Raw genomic sequence first — 20,839 nt, forward strand, 5'->3', positions numbered from 1 at the left:
ATTTAGCAGATGTTATTGCCGGTGTAGCGAAATGCTTGTATTCCTAGCTCCAACAGTGCAGTAGTATCTTACAATTCACAACAATACACACAAATCTAAAAGTAAAATAATGGAATATATATACAGTTGAAGTCGGAAATATACATACACCTTAGCCAAATACATTTAAACTCAGTTTTTCACAATTCCTGACATTTAATCGTGGTAAAAATTCCCTGTTTTATGTCAGTTAGGATCACCACTTTATTTTAACCCTCCTGTTATGTTGTGGGTCAATTTGACCCGTTTCCACTTTTGCGTTGTCTAAAATACTAGTTAACCACTCTTTTTCGCCATGAAATTACATGACTTTTCCTCATTTAGGGTCATGAACCTAACTGCAAAATGTGGACACACTGATGTGTTGTGGAATGTCTGTGTACATTTTGTATACAAACATGATGTTGTGGGTCATTTTGACCCGGAGGCTTTCATGTGTATATATATTTGCACAGGTGCAAAACAAAAAAGTGTCTTTGATTTATTTTGTTTTGACTGGTCCTGGTTGCACTTTTAGAATTGTGTTTGGGTTAAAAAGGGCTTTCCCAAGCTTCTCCTCAGTGTGAGAGCAGCAGGTCCCTGACACAGACACTCAAAAATGAGCTCCAAAAGATTTTCAATCAATGAAGTCTTATCACAAATTCTGGACTGTGACAGTGAAAAAGAAGAAGAGGTTTCAGAGACAGAGGATATTTCAGAGATAGAGGACAATGCTGTTGATGATCCAGATTTTGTCTTCATTGAAGAGGATTCAGAGGAGGAGTCTGCCGTACCATCCCCTACATCAGATGAGAGACAGAGCATGCAACAAGCATCATCAAGAGAAGAGAAGACATGGAAGTCTAAAGATGGTCATATTGAATGGTCACCGTCACCACAACGAGGTCAAGGTAGACTCTCAGCTTCCAATGTAATAAAAATGGTTCCAGGACCTACACGATTTGCTGTCACTCGAGTCCATGACATACAATCAGCTTTTGAGCTCTTTTTACCCCAAGCAATAGAGAAGATTGTTCTGGACATGACCAACTTGGAGGGGAGCCGTGTGTTTCAAGAGAACTGGAAGCCACTGGATCGGATTGACTTGCATGCATACATTGGATTGCTCATATTAGCTGGAGTCTACCGGTCAAACGGAGAAGCAACGGCCAGCCTGTGGAATGAAGAGAATGGAAGGCCAATATTTCGGGCAACAATGTCTCTACAAGAATTCCACATAATTTCTCGGGTGATTCGCTTTGATAACCGTGATACCAGACCGGGTCGACGTGAAAGAGACAAACTAGCTGCAATCAGAGATGTATGGGATAAATGGGTGGAAATTCTACCGTTACTGTACAATCCCAGTCCTCATGTTACAGTTGATGAACGCCTTGTTCCATTCAGAGGACGTTGTCCCTTCAGACAGTATATGCCAAACAAGCCTGCAAAATATGGCATCAAAATATGGGCAGCATGTGATGCCACATCAAGCTATGCATGGAATATGCAAGTTTACACTGGGAAGCCACCCGGCGGAGTGCCTGAGAAAAACCAGGGGATGCGGGTGGTGCTGGACATGAGTGAAGGGCTGCAAGGTCATAACATCACGTGTGACAACTTCTTCACATCCTACCGCCTTGGTGTTGAACTACAGAAGAGAAAGCTGACCATGGTTGGAACAATCAGAAAAAACAAACCTGAACTTCCCAGTGAGCTTCTGAAAATGCAGGGCAGAACTGTGCATTCCTCTAAATTTGCTTTCTCTGAAAATGCAACTGTTGTTTCATACTGCCCAAAGAAGAACAAGAATGTTCTTGTAATGAGCACAATGCACAAAGATGCATCGCTGAGTGCAAGAGAGGACATCAAGCCACAAATAATACTGGACTACAATTCCACCAAAGGAGGAGTTGACAATTTGGATAAAGTCACAGCAACATATAGTTGTCAGCGCATGACTGCCCGCTGGCCTTTGGTGATTTTCTACAACATTGTGGATGTGTCTGCTTACAATGCCTATGTCCTGTGGACTGAAATCAACCAGCAATGGAATGGTGGCAAATTGTACCGACGCCGGCTTTTCCTAGAGGAGCTCGGCAAAGCTCTCATCACTCCCAAGATCCAGAGGAGAGTCCGGCCTCCTCGGTCGACAGCAGCTGCATCTGCCGTCCAGAAAATTCAAGCTGGACCATCAACACATGCCTCCAATCAACCAGAAATGGATCCAGTGGATACAGGCAGTGGCAAGAAACGGAAAAGATGCCAGCTCTGCCCCCCTCGACAAGACAGTAAAACAAGCACCACTTGTGTAGAATGCAATAAATACATCTGCAGAAAGCACACACACACATTGTGTTCAACATGTAGAGAGAAAGACTGAAGGGATAATATGGACCAATAGGGGGGGAAAAAACCTACTTGGGGAAACTGAAAAATCTTGTTTGTGAGAAAGGAAATATGTTTAACAAATAGTTCTTAAATATTGTTTAAAAAAAATAAAAAGTATTGTATTTCTTCTTTCTGAAATGTCTGATAAGACAAAATAAAGTTGTTTCTGTTTTTACTTAATTCTTTGACTGTCTTGAGTGTGTTTAAACTGTGCGGGTCAATTTGACCCGTAACATAGTGGATGTAATTTTTTTTTAGCATAACAGGAGGGTTAAGAATGTGAAATGTCAGAATAATAGTAGAGAAAATGATTTATTTCAGCTTTTATTTCTTTCATCACATTCCTAGTGGGTCAGAAGTTTACATACACTATTAGTATTTGGTAGCATTGCCTTTAAATTGTTTAACTTGGGTCAAACGTTTTGGGTAGCCTTCCACAAGCTTCCCACAATAAGTTGGGTGAATTTTGTCCCATTCCTCCTGACAGAGCTGGTGTAACTGAGTCAGGTTTGTAGGCCTCCTTGCTTGCACATGCTTTTTCAGTTCTGCCCACAAATGTTCTATAGGATTGAGGTCAGGGCTTTGTGATGGCCACTCCAATACCTTGACTTTGCTGTCCTTAAGCCATTTTGCCACAACTTTGGAAGTATGCTTGGGGTCATTGTCCATTTGGAAGACCCATTTGCGACCAAGCTTTAACTTCCTGACTGATGTCTTGAGATGTTGCTTCAATATATCCACATAATTTTCCTTCCTCATGATGCCATCTATTTTGTGAAGTGCACCAGTCCCTCCTACAGCAAAGCACCCCCACAGCATGATGCTGCCACCCCGTGCTTCACGGTTGGGATGGTGTTCTTCGGCTTGCAAGCCACCCCCTTTTTCCTCCAAACATAACGATGGTCATTATGGCCAAACAGTTCTATTTTTGTTTCATCAGACCAGAGGACATTTCTCCAAAAAGTACAATCTTTGTGCAGTTGAAGTCGGAAGTTTACATACACTTAAGTTGGAGTCATTAAAACTCGTTTTTCAACCACTCCACAAATTTCTTGTTAAAAAACTATAGCTTTGGCAAGTCGGTTAGGACATCTAGCAATTTTTCCAGCAATTATTTCCAGACCAATTATTTCACTTATAATTCACTGTATCACAATTCCAGTGGGTCAGAAGTTTACATACACTAAGTTGACTGTGCCTTTAAACAGCTTGGAAAATTCCAGAAAATGATGTCATGGCTTTAGAAGCTTCTGATAGGCTAATTTACATAATTTGAGTCAATTGGAGGTGTACCTGTGGATGTATTTCAAGGCCTAACTTCAAACTCAGTGCCTCATTGCTTGACATCATTGGAAAATCAAAAGAAATCAGCCAAGATCTCAGAAAGAAAATTGTAGACCTCCACAATTCTGGTTCATCCTTGGGAGCAATTTCCAAACGCCTGAAGGCACCACGTTCATCTGTACAAACAATTGTACGCAAGTATAAACACCAAGGACCACGCAGCCGTCATACCGCTCAGGAAGGAGATGCGTTCTGTCTCCTAGAGATTAACGTACTTTGGTGTGAAAAGTGCAAATCAATCCCAGAACAACAGCAAAGGACCTTGTGAAGATGCTGGAGGAAACAGGTACAAAAGTATCTACACTGCTCAAAAAAATAAAGGGAACACTTAAACAACACAATGTAACTCCAAGTCAATCACACTTCTGTGAAATCAAACTGTCCACTTAGGAAGCAACACTGATTGACAATAAATGTCACATGCTGTTGTGCAAATGGAATAGACAACAGGTGGAAATTATAGGCAATTAGCAAGACACCCCCAATAAAGGACTGGTTTTGCAGGTGGTGACCACAGACCACTTCTCAGTTCCTATGCTTCCTGGCTGATGTTTTGGTCACTTTTGAATGCTGGCAGTGCTTTCACTCTAGTGGTAGCATGAGACCCACACAAGTGGCTCAGGTAGTGCAGCTCATCCAGGATGGCACATCAATGCGAGCTGTGGCAAGAAGGTTTGCTGTGTCTGTCAGCGTAGTGTCCAGAGCATGGAGGCGCTACCAGGAGACAGGCCAGTACATCAGGAGACGTGGAGGAGGCAGTAGGAGGGCAACAACCCAGCAGCAGGACTGCTACCTCCGCCTTTGTGCAAGGAGGAGCAGGAGGAGCACTGCCAGAGCCCTGCAAAATGACCTCCAGCAGGCCACAAATGTGCATGTGTCTGCTCAAACGGTCAGAAACAGACTCCATGAGGGTGGTATGAGGGCCCGACGTCCACAGGTGGGGGTTGTGCTTACAGCCCAACACCGTGCAGGACGTTTGGCATTTGCCAGAGAACACCAAGATTGGCAAATTCGCCACTGGCGCCCTGTGCTCTTCACAGATGAAAGCAGGTTCACACTGAGCACGTGACAAATGTGACAGAGTCTGGAGACGCCGTGGAGAACGTTCTGCTGCCTGCAACATCCTCCAGCATGACCGGTTTGGCGGTGGGTCAGTCATGGTGTGGGGTGGCATTTCTTTGGGGGGCCGCACATCCCTCCATGTGCCCGCCAGAGGTAGCCTGACTGCCATTAGGTACCGAGATGAGATCCTCAGACCCCTTGTGAGACCATATGCTGATGCGGTTGGCCCTGGGTTCCTCCTAATGCAAGACAATGCTAGACCTCATGTGGCTGGAGTGTGTCAGCAGTTCCTGCAAGAGGAAGGCATTGATGCTATGGACTGGCCCGCCCGTTCCCCAGACCTGAATCCAATTGAGCACATCTGGGACATCATGTCTCGCTCCATCCACCAACCACAGACTGTCCAGGAGTTGGCGGATGCTGTAGTCCAGGTCTGGGAGGAGATCCCTCAGGAGACCATCCGCCACCTCATCAGGAGCATGCCCAGGCGTTGTAGGGAGGTCATACAGGCACGTGGAGGCCACACACACTACTGAGCCTCATTTTGACTTGTTTTAAGGACATTACATCAAAGTTGGATCAGCCTGTAGTGTGGTTTTCCACTTTAATTTTGAGGGTGACTCCAAATCCAGACCTCCATGGGTTGATACATTTGATTTCCATTGATAATTTTTGTGTGATTTTGTTGTCAGCACATTCAACTATGTAAAGAAAAAAGTATTTAATAAGATTATTTCATTCATTCAGATCTAGGATGTGTTGTTTAAGTGTTCCCTTTATTTTTTTGAGCAGTGTATATCCACAGTAAAACGAGTCCTATATTGACATAACCTGAAAGGCCACTCAGCAAGGAAGAAGCCACTGCTCCAAAACCGCCATAAAAAGCCAGACTACAGTTTGCAACTGCACATAGGGACAAATATCTTACTTTTTGGAGAAATGTCCTCTGGTCTGATGAAACACAAATAGAACTGTTTGGCCATAATGACCACTGTTATGTTTGGAGGAAAAAGGGGGGACTTGCAAGCCGAAGAACACCATCCCAACCGTGAAGCACGGTGGTGGCAGCATCATGCTGTGGGGGTGCTTTTCTGCAGGAGGGACTGGTGCACTTCACAAAATAGATGGCATCATGAGGAAGGAAAATTATATGGATATATTGAAGCAACATCTCAAGACATCAGTCAGGAAGTTAAAGCTTGGTCGCAAATGGGTCTTCCAAATGGACAATGAGCACAATTATACTTCCAAAGTTGTGGCAAAATGGCTTAAGGACAACAAAGTCAAGGATTTGGAGTGGCCATCGCAAAGACCTGACCTCAATCCTACAGAAAATGTGTGGGCAGAACTGAAAAAGCGTGTGCTAGCAACGAGGCCTACAAACCTGACTCGGTTACAGCAGCTCTGTCAGGAGGAATGGGCCTAAATTCACCCAAGTTATTGTGGGAAGCTTGTGGAAGGCTACCCGAAACATTTGACCCAAGTTAAACAATTTAAAGGCAATGCTACCAAATACTAATTGAGTGTATGTAAACTTCTGACCCACTAGGAATGTAATGGAATAAATAAAAGCTGAAATAAATCATTCTCTCTACTATTATTCTGACATTTAACATTCTTAAAATAAAGTGGTGATCCTAACTGACCTAAGACAGGGAATGTTTACTAGGATTAAATGTCAGGAATTGTGAAAAACTGAGTTTAAATGTATTTGGCTAAGGTGTATGTAAACTCTCGACATCAACTGTAAATTTACATTTGACATTTAGCAGACGCTCTTATCCAGAGCGACTTACAGGAGCAATTAGGGTTAAGTGCCTTGCTCAAGGGCACATCGGCAGATTTTTCACCTAGTCGGCTTGGGGATTAGAACCAGCGACCTTTCGGTTACTGGCACAATGCTCTTAACCACTAAGCTACCTGCCGCCCCAAATATTAGGACGAGCGATGTCGGAGTGGCATTGACTAAAATACAGTAGAATAGAATACAGTATATACATATGAAATGAGTAAAGCAGTATGTAAACATTATTAAAGTGACCAGTGATTCCATGTCTAAGTATATAGGGCAGCAGCCTCTAAGGTGCAGGGTTGAGTAACCGGGTGGAAGCCGGCTAGAGATGGCTAAAGATAATATATAATATATAATATGCCATTTAGCAGACGCTTTTATCCAACGCGACTTACAGTCGTGTGTGCATACATTTTAGATGAAGGGTAGGAGACAGGTTAAAGAAGGATTTTTAAGCCTTGAGACAGATTGTGTGTGTGCCATTCAGAGAGTGACAAAATATTTAGTTGCCTTTGAACGGGATATGGTAGCAGGTGCCAGTTTGAGTGCGTCAAGAACTGCAACGCTGCTGGATTTGTCATGCTCAACAGTTTCCTGTGTGTATCAATAATGGTCCACTACCCAAAGGACAGGTGTAGTAGGGTGATTGTTAGGAGTATTGACAGGGTTAGAGACAGGACAGTGTGTGTGTGTGTGTGTGTCAGCCGGACAGTTTGCTAAATACTTTTATAGGTGCATTGCACCAAGCAAAGTCCCATAAGACTTTGAGCCATAATTCACTACATTTTATAACTGCTTTCCTCCAATGGTCCTTGCTTCCAATATAGTCAATAGACATGGACATTAAAATCGTAGCAGGCCGTTCATTAGATGACGTCAGTTTTACGCTGCATCAGCAAGGGAGGTACCGGGGCCGATTTGACCAATGAGTTAAGAGGCATTGTAAATGAGCTGAGGCGTTAAAGATCGTTCTCGTTCAGCCGCAACCAGATATGTTTATTGCAGAACCTGAGTGATACGCACGACTGGTTTGAAAATTACTGAAGGAAACATTCGCTTTTTATTGTCTTTACCATTGACCAAATCTTGATGGCTGTTTGATCGCAAATAAAACGTTTCGTTGCAACATCAGATGTGTTCTCTTTGACGCGACAAGCGGATATTTTACACTTCCCCGGAGTCGGAGAGGAGACGAGGCGCTCAAAATGAAGTACAAAGTAAGTGACTGTCCACAAAGTCATTGGAATGAGAGCTCCAGGAATTCACTGATAAGGTTGTTGTAATGGATTTATAAAATTATTTTGTGATCATAAACTGGCATAACCATAAACTGGCATAGCCCTTCAGACTAGACTTTATGAATTCTAGGGCTATGTATTGGGGAAAAGTTATAAATGTTTTCACCACAAAGAAAAACAAGAATGAACCTGAGTCAGTTTCAAGTTATATGCATAGTTTATTTGAAAATAAGCAGAGTGGTGGATTGTAACAATGTTGTAACAAATGTAACAACAGTGTTGTAGGCTAACAACGCTGTTACAGCATTTGTGTAACAATGTTACCCAGGGAAACATTTAGCCCACCGCAGCCTTGGGAAGTCGACGCGGGAAGAGGATGTTCTGTGGTCTGTCAGATCGTTCTTTGGTCTCCAGTCATAAACAAGGACATTACGATATTAATTAAATTGTTAAAAAAAAAAAATATATATATATATATATATATATATATAGGTCCCGTTACTTTCTCTGTGCGTAGGCTATGGGCTCTTCCAAAGTGGGCGAAGTGGGATTTAAAAGTGCTGAAGTGATGCTCGAATCTCAGGCTACGATGAATACTAGACGACGTAAGAATTCTCTCTCCTCTGCCCAATAATTCCCTCTCCTCTTCCCAATAATGATCTCTCTGCCCATGGGTCGAATTATTAAGGAGTAATCAAATACCCATGCGTTGACAGTGAACGCTATACCTTCACGGGTAATACATAATACATGATTGTATCGAATCAGGTTACTTTGTAGGATATGTCGGCACGGTCATTCTGAGTTCTCTCCCTGTATCCCCTTGCTGTCCGTTCGACCGTGGCTATAGCTTTATTTGGGCAATATATTTTGTTTACACTCAAGGTCTGACGAACAAACGAGACATTCAGTGAAGTTGATTTAACCCTTTCTACTTTGGGGGTTTGAGTCCTAGCACTGACTGGCCTGTTGTAACAAGCACACTTCATTATTCATAATTGTCTCCAGGACTTAGCATATTCAGTTTTTTTTAAAGTATTTTTTTAAAGCTGCTTAGATTGCATAATTGAATAGACTTCACTGTTCATGAGATCTGTAAAGTAAGGAGTAACTGAGATTGCTCAATCAGGGCCTGCCTATGAGTCAGTGTCAGCAAAAAAAAACCTGCCTTGGAGGCATGGGGCTGTCTGTCTCTCAACTCCTAAAGCCAAGGAAACCTGGCCTCTGTTATAGTTTCAGCCCTTTCATTCACAATTAACAAACTCCGTAAAGGCACTGATTGGAGCTCATGGAAAGAGCTCACTTCCTACTATGGTTTGAGGTTCAGAACTCCTCTTGAATGGAATGCTTTTGTCTACTTCACACTATCAGGGGAATGTAGGGCACTTGGCAAGAGAGCTGGCCGTTAGTTATGGATCTGACTGATGGTGCTGTTTGGAATCCTCCAAAATACTGTACTTACTGAAATAACCACCTCTTATAATAATAATAACTTATTCTCTTCTTTATTGGAGACATGCTTGGGTCTAATGTCTGTGTCCTACCATGTCAGGAAAGCCACAACTCACAGCTCTGTCATGCAAGGCTGTGAAGGAGTTTTCTTGTGATTCAGTATTATCAAGGGCCAACGACTTCAGTGTTAAGTTACCACAATGCTGTAATGCTTGGCTTGGCCTTAATCATCGGGAAAAGCACCCACATCTAGATTAGTGTTAGAAGATCACTAATTTGGCTGAAGTCCACTTCACACTTCTGAGTGCATGGCGCATGCAGGCTTTCCCTAAGGGCCTAGTGATTGCGGCGTCATGTGTGCTGTGTGTGTTTTGCGTCATGCATATGTATGTAGCCTTGTACTGTAGGTCTGTTCTTCTAACCTGGAGTAATATAGGGCTCTTCAAGGCAGGGCTACAGGGTTTGTTATCAGGCCCTGTAGGGGTTGGATCGGTATATTGCCTTCCATACCCTCTGACACAGCAGACCTGACCCTGTTGGGCTCTCTACTACTCTCTACATTACATTACATTTACATTTTAGTCATTTAGCAGACGCTCTTATCCAGAGCGACTTACAGGAGCAATTAGGGTTAAGTGCCTTGCTTAAGGGCACATCGACAGATTTTTCACCTAGTCAGCTACTACTCTCTACTCCTCTCTCCACTACTCTCTACTCCTTTCTCTACTCCTCTCTCTACTACTCTCTACTCCTCTCTCTACTACTCTCTACTACTCTCTACTCCTCTCTCTACTACTCTCTACTCCTCTCTCTACTACTCTCTCTACTCCTCTCTCTACTACTCTCTACTACTCTCTACTACTCTCTCTACTACTCTCTCTACTACTCTCTACTCCTCTCTCTACTCCTCTCTCTACTACTCTCTATTCCTCTCTCTACTACTCTCTCTACTACTCCTCTCTACTACTCTCTACTACTCTCTACTACTCTACTCCTCTCTCTACTACTCTACTCCTCTCTCTACTACTCTCTACTCCTCTCTCTACTACTCTCTACTCCTCTCTCTACTACTCTCTACTCCTCTCTCTACTACTCTCTACTCCTCTCTCTACTACTCTCTTCTCCTCGCTCTACTACTCTCTCTACTACTCTCTCTACTACTCTCTACTACTCTCTACTACTCTCTACTCCTCTCTCTACTACTCTCTACTCCTCTCTCTACTCCTCTCTCTACTACTCTCTACTACTCTCTACTACTCTCTCTACTACTCTCTACTCCTCTCTCTACTACTCTCTACTACTCTCTACTCCTCTCTCTACTACTCTCTACTCCTCTCTCTACTACTCTCTCTACTCCTCTCTCTACTACTCTCTACTACTCTCTACTACTCTCTACTCCTCTCTCTACTACTCTCTCTACTACTCTCTCTACTACTCTCTACTCCTCTCTCTACTACTCTCTACTCCTCTCTCTACTACTCTCTACTCCTCTCTACTACTCTCTACTCCTCTCTCTACTACTCTACTCCTCTCTCTACTACCCTCTCTACTACTCTCTACTACTCTCTACTCCTCTCTCTACTACTCTCTACTACTCTCTACTACTCTCTCTACTACTCTCTCTACTACTCTCTACTACTCTCTCTACTACTCTCTCTACTACTCTCTACTACTCTCTACTACTCTCTCTACTACTCTCTCTACTACTCTCTACTACTCTCTACTCCTCTCTCTACTACTCTCTACTCCTCTCTCTACTACTCTCTCTACTACTCTCTACTACTCTCTCTACTACTCTCTACTCTCTCTATTACTCTCTAATCCTCTCTCTACTCCTCTCTCTACTACTCTCTACTCCTCTCTCTACTACTCTCTACTACTCTCTCTACTACTCTCTACTACTCTCTACTACTCTCTACTCCTCTCTCTACTACTCTCTACTCCTCTCTCTACTACTCTCTCTACTACTCTCTACTACTCTCTCTACTACTCTCTACTCCTCTCTCTACTACTCTCTACTCCTCTCTCTACTCCTCTCTCTACTACTCTCTACTCCTCTCTCTACTACTCTCTCTACTACTCTCTACTACTCTCTCTACTACTCTCTACTCCTCTCTCTACTACTCTCTACTCCTCTCTCTACTCCTCTCTCTACTACTCTCTACTCCTCTCTCTACTACTCTCTACTACTCTCTCTACTACTCTCTCTACTCCTCTCTCTACTACTCTCTACTACTCTCTCTACTACTCTCTATTACTCTCTCTACTACTCTCTACTCCTCTCTCTACTACTCTCTACTCCTCTCTCTACTCCTCTCTATTACTCTCTCTACTACTCTCTCTACTACTCTCTACTCCCCTCTCTACTACACTCCACTCCTCTCTCTACTACTCTCTCTACTCCTCTCTCTACTACTCTCTACTACTCCCTACTACTCTCTCTACTACTCTCTACTACTCTCTACTCCTCTCTCTACTACTCTCTACTACTCTCTCTACTCCTCTCTCTACTACTCTCTACTCCTCTCTCTACTACTCTCTCTACTACTCTCTACTCCTCTCTCTACTACTCTCTCTACTACTCTCTACTACTCTCTCTACTACTGTCTACTCCTCTCTCTACTCCTCTCTCTACTACTCTCTACTCCTCTCTCTACTACTCTCTCTACTACTCTCTACTCCTCTCTCTATGACTCTCACTACTACTCTACTCCTCTCTCTACTCCTCTCTCTACTACTCTCTACTCCTCTCTCTACTCCTCTCTCTACTACTCTCTCTACTCCTCTCTCTACTACTCTCTCTACTACTCTACTCCTCTCTCTACTACTCTCTACTACTCTCTACTACTCTATCTACTACTCTACTCCTCTCTCTACTACTCTACTCCTCTCTCTACTCCTCTCTCTACTACTCTCTACTACTCTTTACTCCTCTCTACTACTCTCTCTACTCCTCTCTCTACTACTCTCTACTACTCTCTACTCCTCTCTCTACTACTCTCTACTACTCTACTCCTCTCTCTACTACTCTCTCTACTACTCTCTACTACTCTCTCTACTACTCTACTCCTCTCTCTACTACTCTCTCTACTACTCTCTACTACTCTCTCTACTACTCTACTCCTCTCTCTACTACTCTCTACTCCTCTCTCTACTCCTCTCTACTACTCTACTCCTCTCTCTACTACTCTCTCTACTACTCTACTCCTCTCTCTACTCCTCTCTCTAATATTCTCTCTACTACTCTCTACTACTCTCTACTACTCTCTACTCCTCTCTCTACTACGCTCTACTACTCTACTCCTCTTTCTACTCTCTACTACTCTCTACTACTCTCTATTACTCTCTACTACTCTCTACTACTCTCTCTACTACTCTCTACTCCTCTCTACTACTCTCTACTACTCTCTACTACTCTACTCCTCTCTCTACTACTCTCTACTACTCTTCCCCTCTCTCTACTACTCTCTACTACTCTATACTCCTCTCTCTACTCCTCTCTACTATTCTACTCCTCTCTCTACTACTCTCTACTACTCTTTACTCCTCTCTCTACTCCTCTCTCTACTACTCTCTACTACTCTACTGCCATCTACTACTCTCTACTACTCTCTACTACTCTACTACTCTCTACTTCTCTCTACTACTCTCTACTACTCTCTACTACTCTCTACTACTCCACTCCTCTCTCTACTACTCTACTCCTCTCTACTACTCTACTCCTCTCTACTCCTCTCTCTACTACTCTCTACTACTCTCTACTACTCTCTACTACTCCACTCCTCTCTCTACTACTCTACTCCTCTCTCTCTACTACTCTCTACTCCTCTCTCTACTACTCTACTCCTCTCTACTACTCTCTACTACTCCACTCCTCTCTCTACTACTCTCTACTCCTCTCTCTACTACTCTACTCCTCTCTCTCTACTACTCTCTACTACTCTCTACTACTCTCTACTACTCCACTCCTCTCTCTACTACTCTCTCTACTACTCTCTACTACTCTCTACTCCTCTCTCTACTACTCTCTACTACTCTCTACTACTCTCTACTACTCTCTACTCCTCTCTCTACTACTCCACTCCTCTCTCTACTACTCTACTCCTCTCTCTCTACTACTCTCTACTACTCTCTACTACTCTCTACTACTCTCTCTACTACTCCACTCCTCTCTCTACTACTCTCTCTACTACTCTCTACTACTCTCTACTACTCTCTACTCCTCTCTACTACTCTCTCTACTACTCCACTCCTCTCTCTACTACTCTACTCCTCTCTCTCTACTACTCTCTACTACTCTCTCCTCTACCACGTCTGTCTGAGAGGGCTTAGCAATAGCACAGACACCACCACAGCATTCAGCCTGTGATAACCTATCGTTATTATGCAATGGCACAAAGAAAGGGAAGGGTGGATGCATGCTGGGACGGACCTGACCTCTGGTTACACTTCACAGGTTATGTCCCAAACGGCACCCTATTCCCTTTGTAGTGCACTACTTTTGACAAGGGCTCATAAGGCTGTGGTCAAAAGTAGTGCACTATATAGCGAATAGGGTGCCATTTAATCTATCTGCTCTCTGCTCCTGAGTCAGCCACTCTGGATGACAGTTTACAGCCTTTGTCTTCTGACATAGCCCAGTTTAATTCAGTTAAATATTGACAGGAAGTTTTCTGTCCCCTCTATCAGATGCTCTTCCTTGTACTGAGGTTGAATTATTCATTGCACGGAAGTTTTAGTGTTAAGTATTAAATTCCTCCTGGATTGTTTATGGTCTTTTTTTTTTTACGGGCTGAGGTGCCAGGCAGCGGTCCAAAGAGAATGGGGGGGCGGTGGAGAGCGGGCAGACATTGTTCTGCAAGCGAGTGATTGAGGAGGGAGGAGGGTGGTGTTTCTAATACTGAAAGGGAAAGAAAATGAAAGAAATAGGAAGTGGGGTAGGCGGAAGGAGGTACAGTAGCTTGCGAAAGTATTCACCCCCCTTGGCATTTTTCCTATTTTGTTGCCTTACAACCTGGAATTAAAATGGATTTGGGGGGGGTTGTATCATTTGATTTACACTACCACTTTGAAGATGCAAAATATTTTTTTTGGTGAAACAAACAAGAAATAAGACAAAAAAAAAACAGAAAACTTGAGCGTGCATAACTATTCACCCCTCCAAAGTCAATACTTTGTAGAGCCACCTTTTGCAGCAATTACAGCTGCAAGTCTTTTGAGTTATGTCTCTATAAGCTTGGCACATCTAGCCTCTGGGATTTATGCCCATTCTTCAAGGCAAAACTGCTCCAGCTCCTTCAAGTTGGATGGGTTCCGCTGGTGTACAGCAATCTTTAAGTCATATCACAGATTCTCAATTGGATTGAGGTCTGGGCTTTGACTAGGCCATTCCAAGACATTTAAATGTTTTCCCTTAAACCACTCGAGTGTTGCTTTAGCAGTATGCTTAGGATCATTGTCCTGCTGGAAGGTGAACCTCCGTCCCAGTCTCAAATCTCTGGAAGACTGAAACAGGTTTCCCTCAAGAATTTCCCTGTATTTAGCGCCATCCATCATTCCTTCAATTCTGACCAGTTTCCCAGTCCCTGCTGATGAAAAACTTCCTGCTGCCACCACCATGCTTCACTGTGGGGATGGTGTTCTCGGGGTGATGAGAGGTGTTGGGTTTGCGCCAGACATAGCGTTTTCCTTGATGACCAAAAAGCTCAATTTTTGTCTCATCTGACCAGAGTACCTTCTTCCATATGTCTTTTGGCGAACACCAAACGTGTTTGCTTATTTTTTTCTTTAAGCAATGGCTTTTTTCTGGCCACTCTTCCGTAAAGCCCAGCTCTGTGGAGTGTACGGCTTAAAGTGGTCCTATGGACAGATACTCCAATCTCCACTGTGGCGCTTTGCAGCTCCTTCAGGGTTATCTTTGGTCTCTTTGTTGCCTCTCTGATTAATGCCCTCCTTGCCTGGTACGTGAATTTTGGTGGGCGGCCCTGTCTTGGCAGATTTGTTCTGGTGCCATATTCTTTCCATTTTTTAATAATGGATTTAATGGTTCTCCGTGGGATGTTCAAAGTTTCAGATATTTTTTTATAACCCAACCCTGATCTGTACTTCTCCACAACTTTGTCCCAGACCTGTTTGGAGAGCTCCTTGGTCTTAATGGTGCCGCTTGCTTGGTGGTGCCCCTTGCTTAGTGGTGTTGCAGACTCTGGGGCCTTTCAGAACAGGTGTATATATACTGAGATCATGTGACAGATCATGTGACACTTAGATTGCACACAGGTGGGCTTTATTTAACTAATTATGTGACTTCTGAAGGTAATTGGTTGCACCAGATCTTATTTAGGGGCTTCATAGCAAAGGGGTGAATACATATGCATGCACCACTTTTCCGTTATTTATTTTAACACGTTTTTTTAAACAAGTTATTTTTTTCATTTCACTTCACCAATTTTGACTATTTTGGGTATGTCCATTACATGAAATCCAAATAAAAATCCATTTAAATTACAGGTTGTAATGCAACAAAATAGGAAAAACGCCAATGGGGATGAATACTTTTGCAAGGCACTGTAAATAGAGTTGGGTGTACGTGTGTAAAGAGGGATTGGGGTGGGGTGGTTGGGTCCGGGAGCTCCCCATGACAAAAACCTTCTGGAGGAATGTGCATGGAGAGGTTAGTCAGAAGATGCACTTGATTGTTTCAAGGTTCCGCCTTCTCATTGGCTACGAGGGTTTACCCTGCTAGGGGGCCTCATTGGCTACCAAGAGTTTACCGTCTTTTTCAGTGTGTGTGTGTGTTGGTGTGGCATTGTTCAGAAAGAGCACTTCTCCGTGCAGGCATTTTGTATTCTCCAGTAGAAGAACAGGGTTCATTCACGGAGCAGATTTCAGCCATCATTGAACTATACAGTCCTCTCCTTTGTTGCAAGGCCTTTCTCCCACAAATCAACCTTTTACTGAGGGAGCCCAGTACCCTTTGTAATTACAAAGACATTGTTATGCAGGTACATTGGTATGGCACGACCATTGCATCTCAATGTTCTTACTTTCAATATCAAATTATTCTTAGTCCTTTCAATATAAGACCCCACAAAACAAGCTATGTTGTTTTCATAAGGTGATGAAAAGTTTGGGAGACATTTGAGAGAGTGTAGTTTGCTCGTATGCATGCATAAGTGTTTGTGTGTGTGTGTCTGTGTGTGTGTGTGTGTGTGTGTGTGTGTGTGTGTGTACTCAGCGGCTCTACACCCCTCTGGACCTATTTAGGAATCGTCCCTCTTGTTGCCTCCACTCCACCCAACCCCCCGACAAAATGTTCCACTGTGAGCAGCGTGAAGAGCATATTCCCCTGCTATGAATGGACAAAGGTTTCCACCCCCTGCTGTGCCATTGCACCGTGGGCCGAGCTTTACCATTTGAAAATGGCCAGTGGGGAGAGGCAGAATGCATTGTGGGCCGTGGCGCCTGAGAGTTCCCTGCCTTACATCAACAACAATACAAGACCAATCATTTCCATGTTTAACCTTCGGCAGAAATAAGTGCCCCCCCCCCCTCCCCCGCATCTTCCCTTAAGAATGCCAAGTATTTCACAGGGTGATCCTTTCAGACTTTAGTGCCCATATTCACAAGAGTCTCAGAGTAGGAGTGCTGATCCAGGATCAGGTTCCCCTCTCATATAATTATGACTTACAAGGCAAAACTGATCCTAGATCACGCTGAGATTCTTGTGAATATGGGCCTATCAAAAGTTGTGCACCATCTAGGGAATAGGGTGCCATTTGGGATTCAAGCCTGATGTCAAACTAGAAGGACCTTGACAGCTGAGAACACGGCGGTCCAGCCAAGAAGTCCCCATGCTGCTAAGGCATTCTCAAGCTCAGCTTTCACAACAAATTGCCTTGTATGCAAGAAGCTACTGTGCTTTTAGTGCCTGGGTGTCTGTGTTAGAGTGAGTAAATAGCAGAGTCTACGTTTTTGGGTGTGCTATTTTGTAAGCCGGCAAATATCTTGTTTTATAAAGTCACGCTTTGTGGAGTAAATACTCTCCTTTTTTTCCCCAAAGTGGTCCATTTATGGATAAAAGATACTACGACGGAGGACGTTTTATCTTTTTGTGTTCGGGCAGGACCTCTTTGTGGAGCGTGAAATTGAGCGGACAGTGTGAAGCGTGAAATTGAGCGGACAGTGTGAAGCGAATCTGGAGTTGGTTGGCTGTTTCTTTGTAAAGCCATGAAATGTGTTCCTGTAGAGATACCGTAAACACACCGTACATCTCGGCCAATAGCTTTGAAGAATTATGTCCCCAAGGGTTACTAAGATACACTCCTCCCCTTCGGCATCTTTTACGCCCCTTATTCCTCTCAATAGAACCCCCTTCTTCTCCAGAACTGAGACCGTATTCCTCTTAATAGAACCCCCTTCTTCTCCAGAACTGAGACCGTATTCCTCTTAATAGAACCCCCTTCTTCTCCAGAGCTGAGACCGTATTCCTCTTAATAGAACCCCCTTCTTCTCCAGAGCTGAGACCGTATTCCTCTTAATAGAACCCCCTTCTTCTCCAGAACTGAGACCGTATGCCTCTTAATAGAACCCCCTTCTTCTCCAGAGCTGAGACCGTATTCCTCTTAATAGAACCCCCTTCTTCTCCAGAGCTGAGACCGTATGCCTCTTAATAGAACCCCCTTCTTCTCCAGAGCTGAGACCGTATTCCTCTTAATAGAACCCCCTTCTTCTCCAGAACTGAGACCTATTTTCTTTGATCCCATGAATACAGTTACATTAGTTGAGAGTATAAATACTTCTGGCATGACTTTCAGTTATGTCAAGGACTGTATTACACAATACACTACTATGCTGAGCCCTTCTGGAGAATGCTATTCTATACACAACTAAAATAATACACCCACGTGTAACTTTCTTATCTTGTTTTCTGTGGTAGAGGGTGTCAGTTGTCTACGTGGCCAGACAGAGATAGAGCAGGGCAGCTGGTGTTGTCGTGAGATGACTAGGCTAGGTGGTTCCTATCCTGACTAGGATCCCTCATCGTGTGAGTGTGTAAACAGGAACTGCTTCAGGCTAAGGAGGAGTGGGGCGGAAACGGAGAGGATAGAGGTGGACATCATGTTACCTCTTAATGTGACAATAAAACTAACAAACTGAGGGCTGGCCCAAGGGTCTGGAAGATGTTTGTTTTACGTAATAGGCTTGGAGACGGTCAGACTGTACTCTGGGATTTGGGTCAATGGAGCTCTTTAGATGTTGCGCTACCTGACATTCTGACCTGCCCACAATTTAGAGCTTTCATCTAGACTTTTACTGCTAGCCTTCGTTGAAAGTTGGTTTAGTGGAAGTTGGTGAGGGTGGAATACCTAACCAACACAGTAGAATGGGTACATCCACAAGAGAGCGTAGTCTCAAATTGAAAGGGTTCTATCAACCATAGTAGATTTGACCTTTGATATGTGAAATAATTACACGTAAGACTGAAATTGAATAGACCTAAATCTGTTCTGAAACCCAACACACACGGTGGAAGGTACAGGGTTGTATTGACATCAGTTTGATGCTAGCCTACATAATGTCCAAATGTCAAAGGTCAAACCTAGCGTGTGTGGTTTGTACCAACATGCATTGCAGTTAGACACCACATGACGTATCATATCCTGTTGAAGTTACAGTTGCCATGGTGCCACTGTTTAATGTGTAATATGTGGGGGTGGGGGTATTTCAGTGATACTATCCACGTGTCTCTGTGTGTAGCGGAATAGAGTGAATCACAGATGAGAGGAGGAAGGTGGGTGACATCGGCCTACTTACACTATCCTCCCTCATATTTATATACCATTTCCCCTTAATAGGTCGTTATCAATAAAACGTCACAATAGCATTCGATTTGGCTGCTGGGGGGGGGGGGGGGGTAAGGAGACCTCCAGCTCTGCTTAAAACCATTGACAACTATGGCACCGCTGTCACGCTCTGGCTCCGGGACTGTGTAGTTTGAGCCAGGGTGTATTCATTTGGTTGTGTTGGGTATAGGGTGTGTTCATTTGGTTGTGTTTGGTTTTGGTTGTAGTGTCTTGTCTCGTCATGTGACTCCCAATCGGAGGTAACGAGTGTCAGCTGTCGGCTCGTTATCTCTGATTGGGAGCCATATTTAAACTGTCAGTGTTCACCTTAGGGTTGTGGGTTTTTGTTCCATGTTTCAGTCTGTGTACTGAGGACTTCACTATCCGTCATTGTTTATTGTTTTCTCGTTCGTGCACTTTAACTTTAATAAAGTCATGTTCGCTACAAACGCTGCGCTTTGGTCCACTCCTTCCGTAGACGGCCGTGACAGAAAAACCCACCACAAAAGGACCAAGCAGCGTGTCCAGGAGCAAGGAGACTGGACATGGGAGGAAGCGCCGGGTAAGGAGATCGAGAGGCTGGCGATGGCCCAGGTGGGCAAATCGTGGTCCTGGGAGGACATGCTCGGGGGCAAGGGACCTTGGGGGAGGATCAAGGCCCTGGCGAGAGAGGAGCAACGGCGTCAGCAGGGCCATCGTCGGAAGGACGAGAGGCAACCCCAAAAAGTTTTTTGGGGGGGGCACATGGCTTGGGCGGCTGGGCAGCAGGAGGCTGCCACAGGGAGACGTGGAGAGAAGGCTACCGGATTACGGGAGCCATTGGCGAGTAGAGGGAGGGAAGTAGTGGAGGCACGGCGTGAGAGACTGAGGTGTGTTACCAGTCCGGTCCGGCCCGTTCCTGATCCCCGGTTGAGGCCAGTGGTGTGTGTTCCCAGTATGGACCGGCCTGTTCCTACTCCACGCACCAAGTCCACGGTGTGCGTCGCCAGCCCAGCCCGGCCTGTTCCTGCGCCACGCACAAAGCCTACGGTGTGCGTCGACAGCCCTGTCCGGCCTGTTCCTGCTCCACGTACCAGACCTACGGTGTGCGTCGCCAGCCCAGCCCGGCCTGTTCCTGCTCCACGCACTAAACCTACGGTGTGCGTCGCCAGCCCAGCCCGGCCTGTTCCTGCTCCACGCACTAAACCTACGGTGTGCGTCGCCAGCCCAGCCCGGCCTGTTCCTGCCACCCGCACCAAGTCTACGGTGCGCGTCGCCAGCCCGACCCGGCCTGTTCCTGCCACTCGCACCAAACCTACGGTGCGCGTCGCCAGCCCGGTCCGGCCTGTTCCTGCCACCCGCACCAAGTGTACGGTGTGCGTCGCCAGCCCAACCCGGCCTGTTCCTGCCACCCGCACCAAGTCTACGGTGCGCGTCGCCAGCCCGACCCGGCCTGTTCCTGCCACTCGCACCAAACCTACGGTGCGCGTCGCCAGCCCGGTCCGGCCTGTTCCTGCCACCCGCACCAAGTCTACGGTGCGCGTCGCCAGCCCGACCCGGCCTGTTCCTGCCACTCGCACCAAACCTACGGTGCGCGTCGCCAGCCCGGTCCGGCCTGTTCCTGCCACTCGCACCAAGCCAAGGGTGCGAGTCGTCAGCCTGGTCCAGCCCACTCCTGCTACTCGCACCAAGCCAGGGATGCGAGTCGTCAGCCTGGGGAG

The 20,839-nt window shown here is 45.0% G+C and overlaps 1 protein-coding gene across 2 annotated transcripts in view; it reads left to right on the forward strand.

The window, feature by feature from the left end:
• The first annotated feature begins 7,615 nt into the window (after positions 1-7,615).
• The window catches only part of LOC311118229 (enhancer of filamentation 1-like), a 54,504-nt gene continuing 41,280 nt past the window's right edge, over positions 7,616-20,839 (forward strand). For both annotated transcript variants that reach the window (XM_084157604.1, XM_084157605.1), the window contains exon 1: positions 7,616-7,824. In XM_084157604.1, coding sequence (XP_084013730.1) covers positions 7,813-7,824 — 12 coding nt within the window. In that variant the 5' untranslated portion in view covers positions 7,616-7,812. The remainder of the gene's footprint in view (positions 7,825-20,839) is intronic.

Source organism: Coregonus lavaretus (assembly GCF_964263955.1).
Source record: "Coregonus lavaretus genome assembly, chromosome: 3".
Taxonomy (NCBI): domain Eukaryota; kingdom Metazoa; phylum Chordata; class Actinopteri; order Salmoniformes; family Salmonidae; genus Coregonus; species Coregonus lavaretus.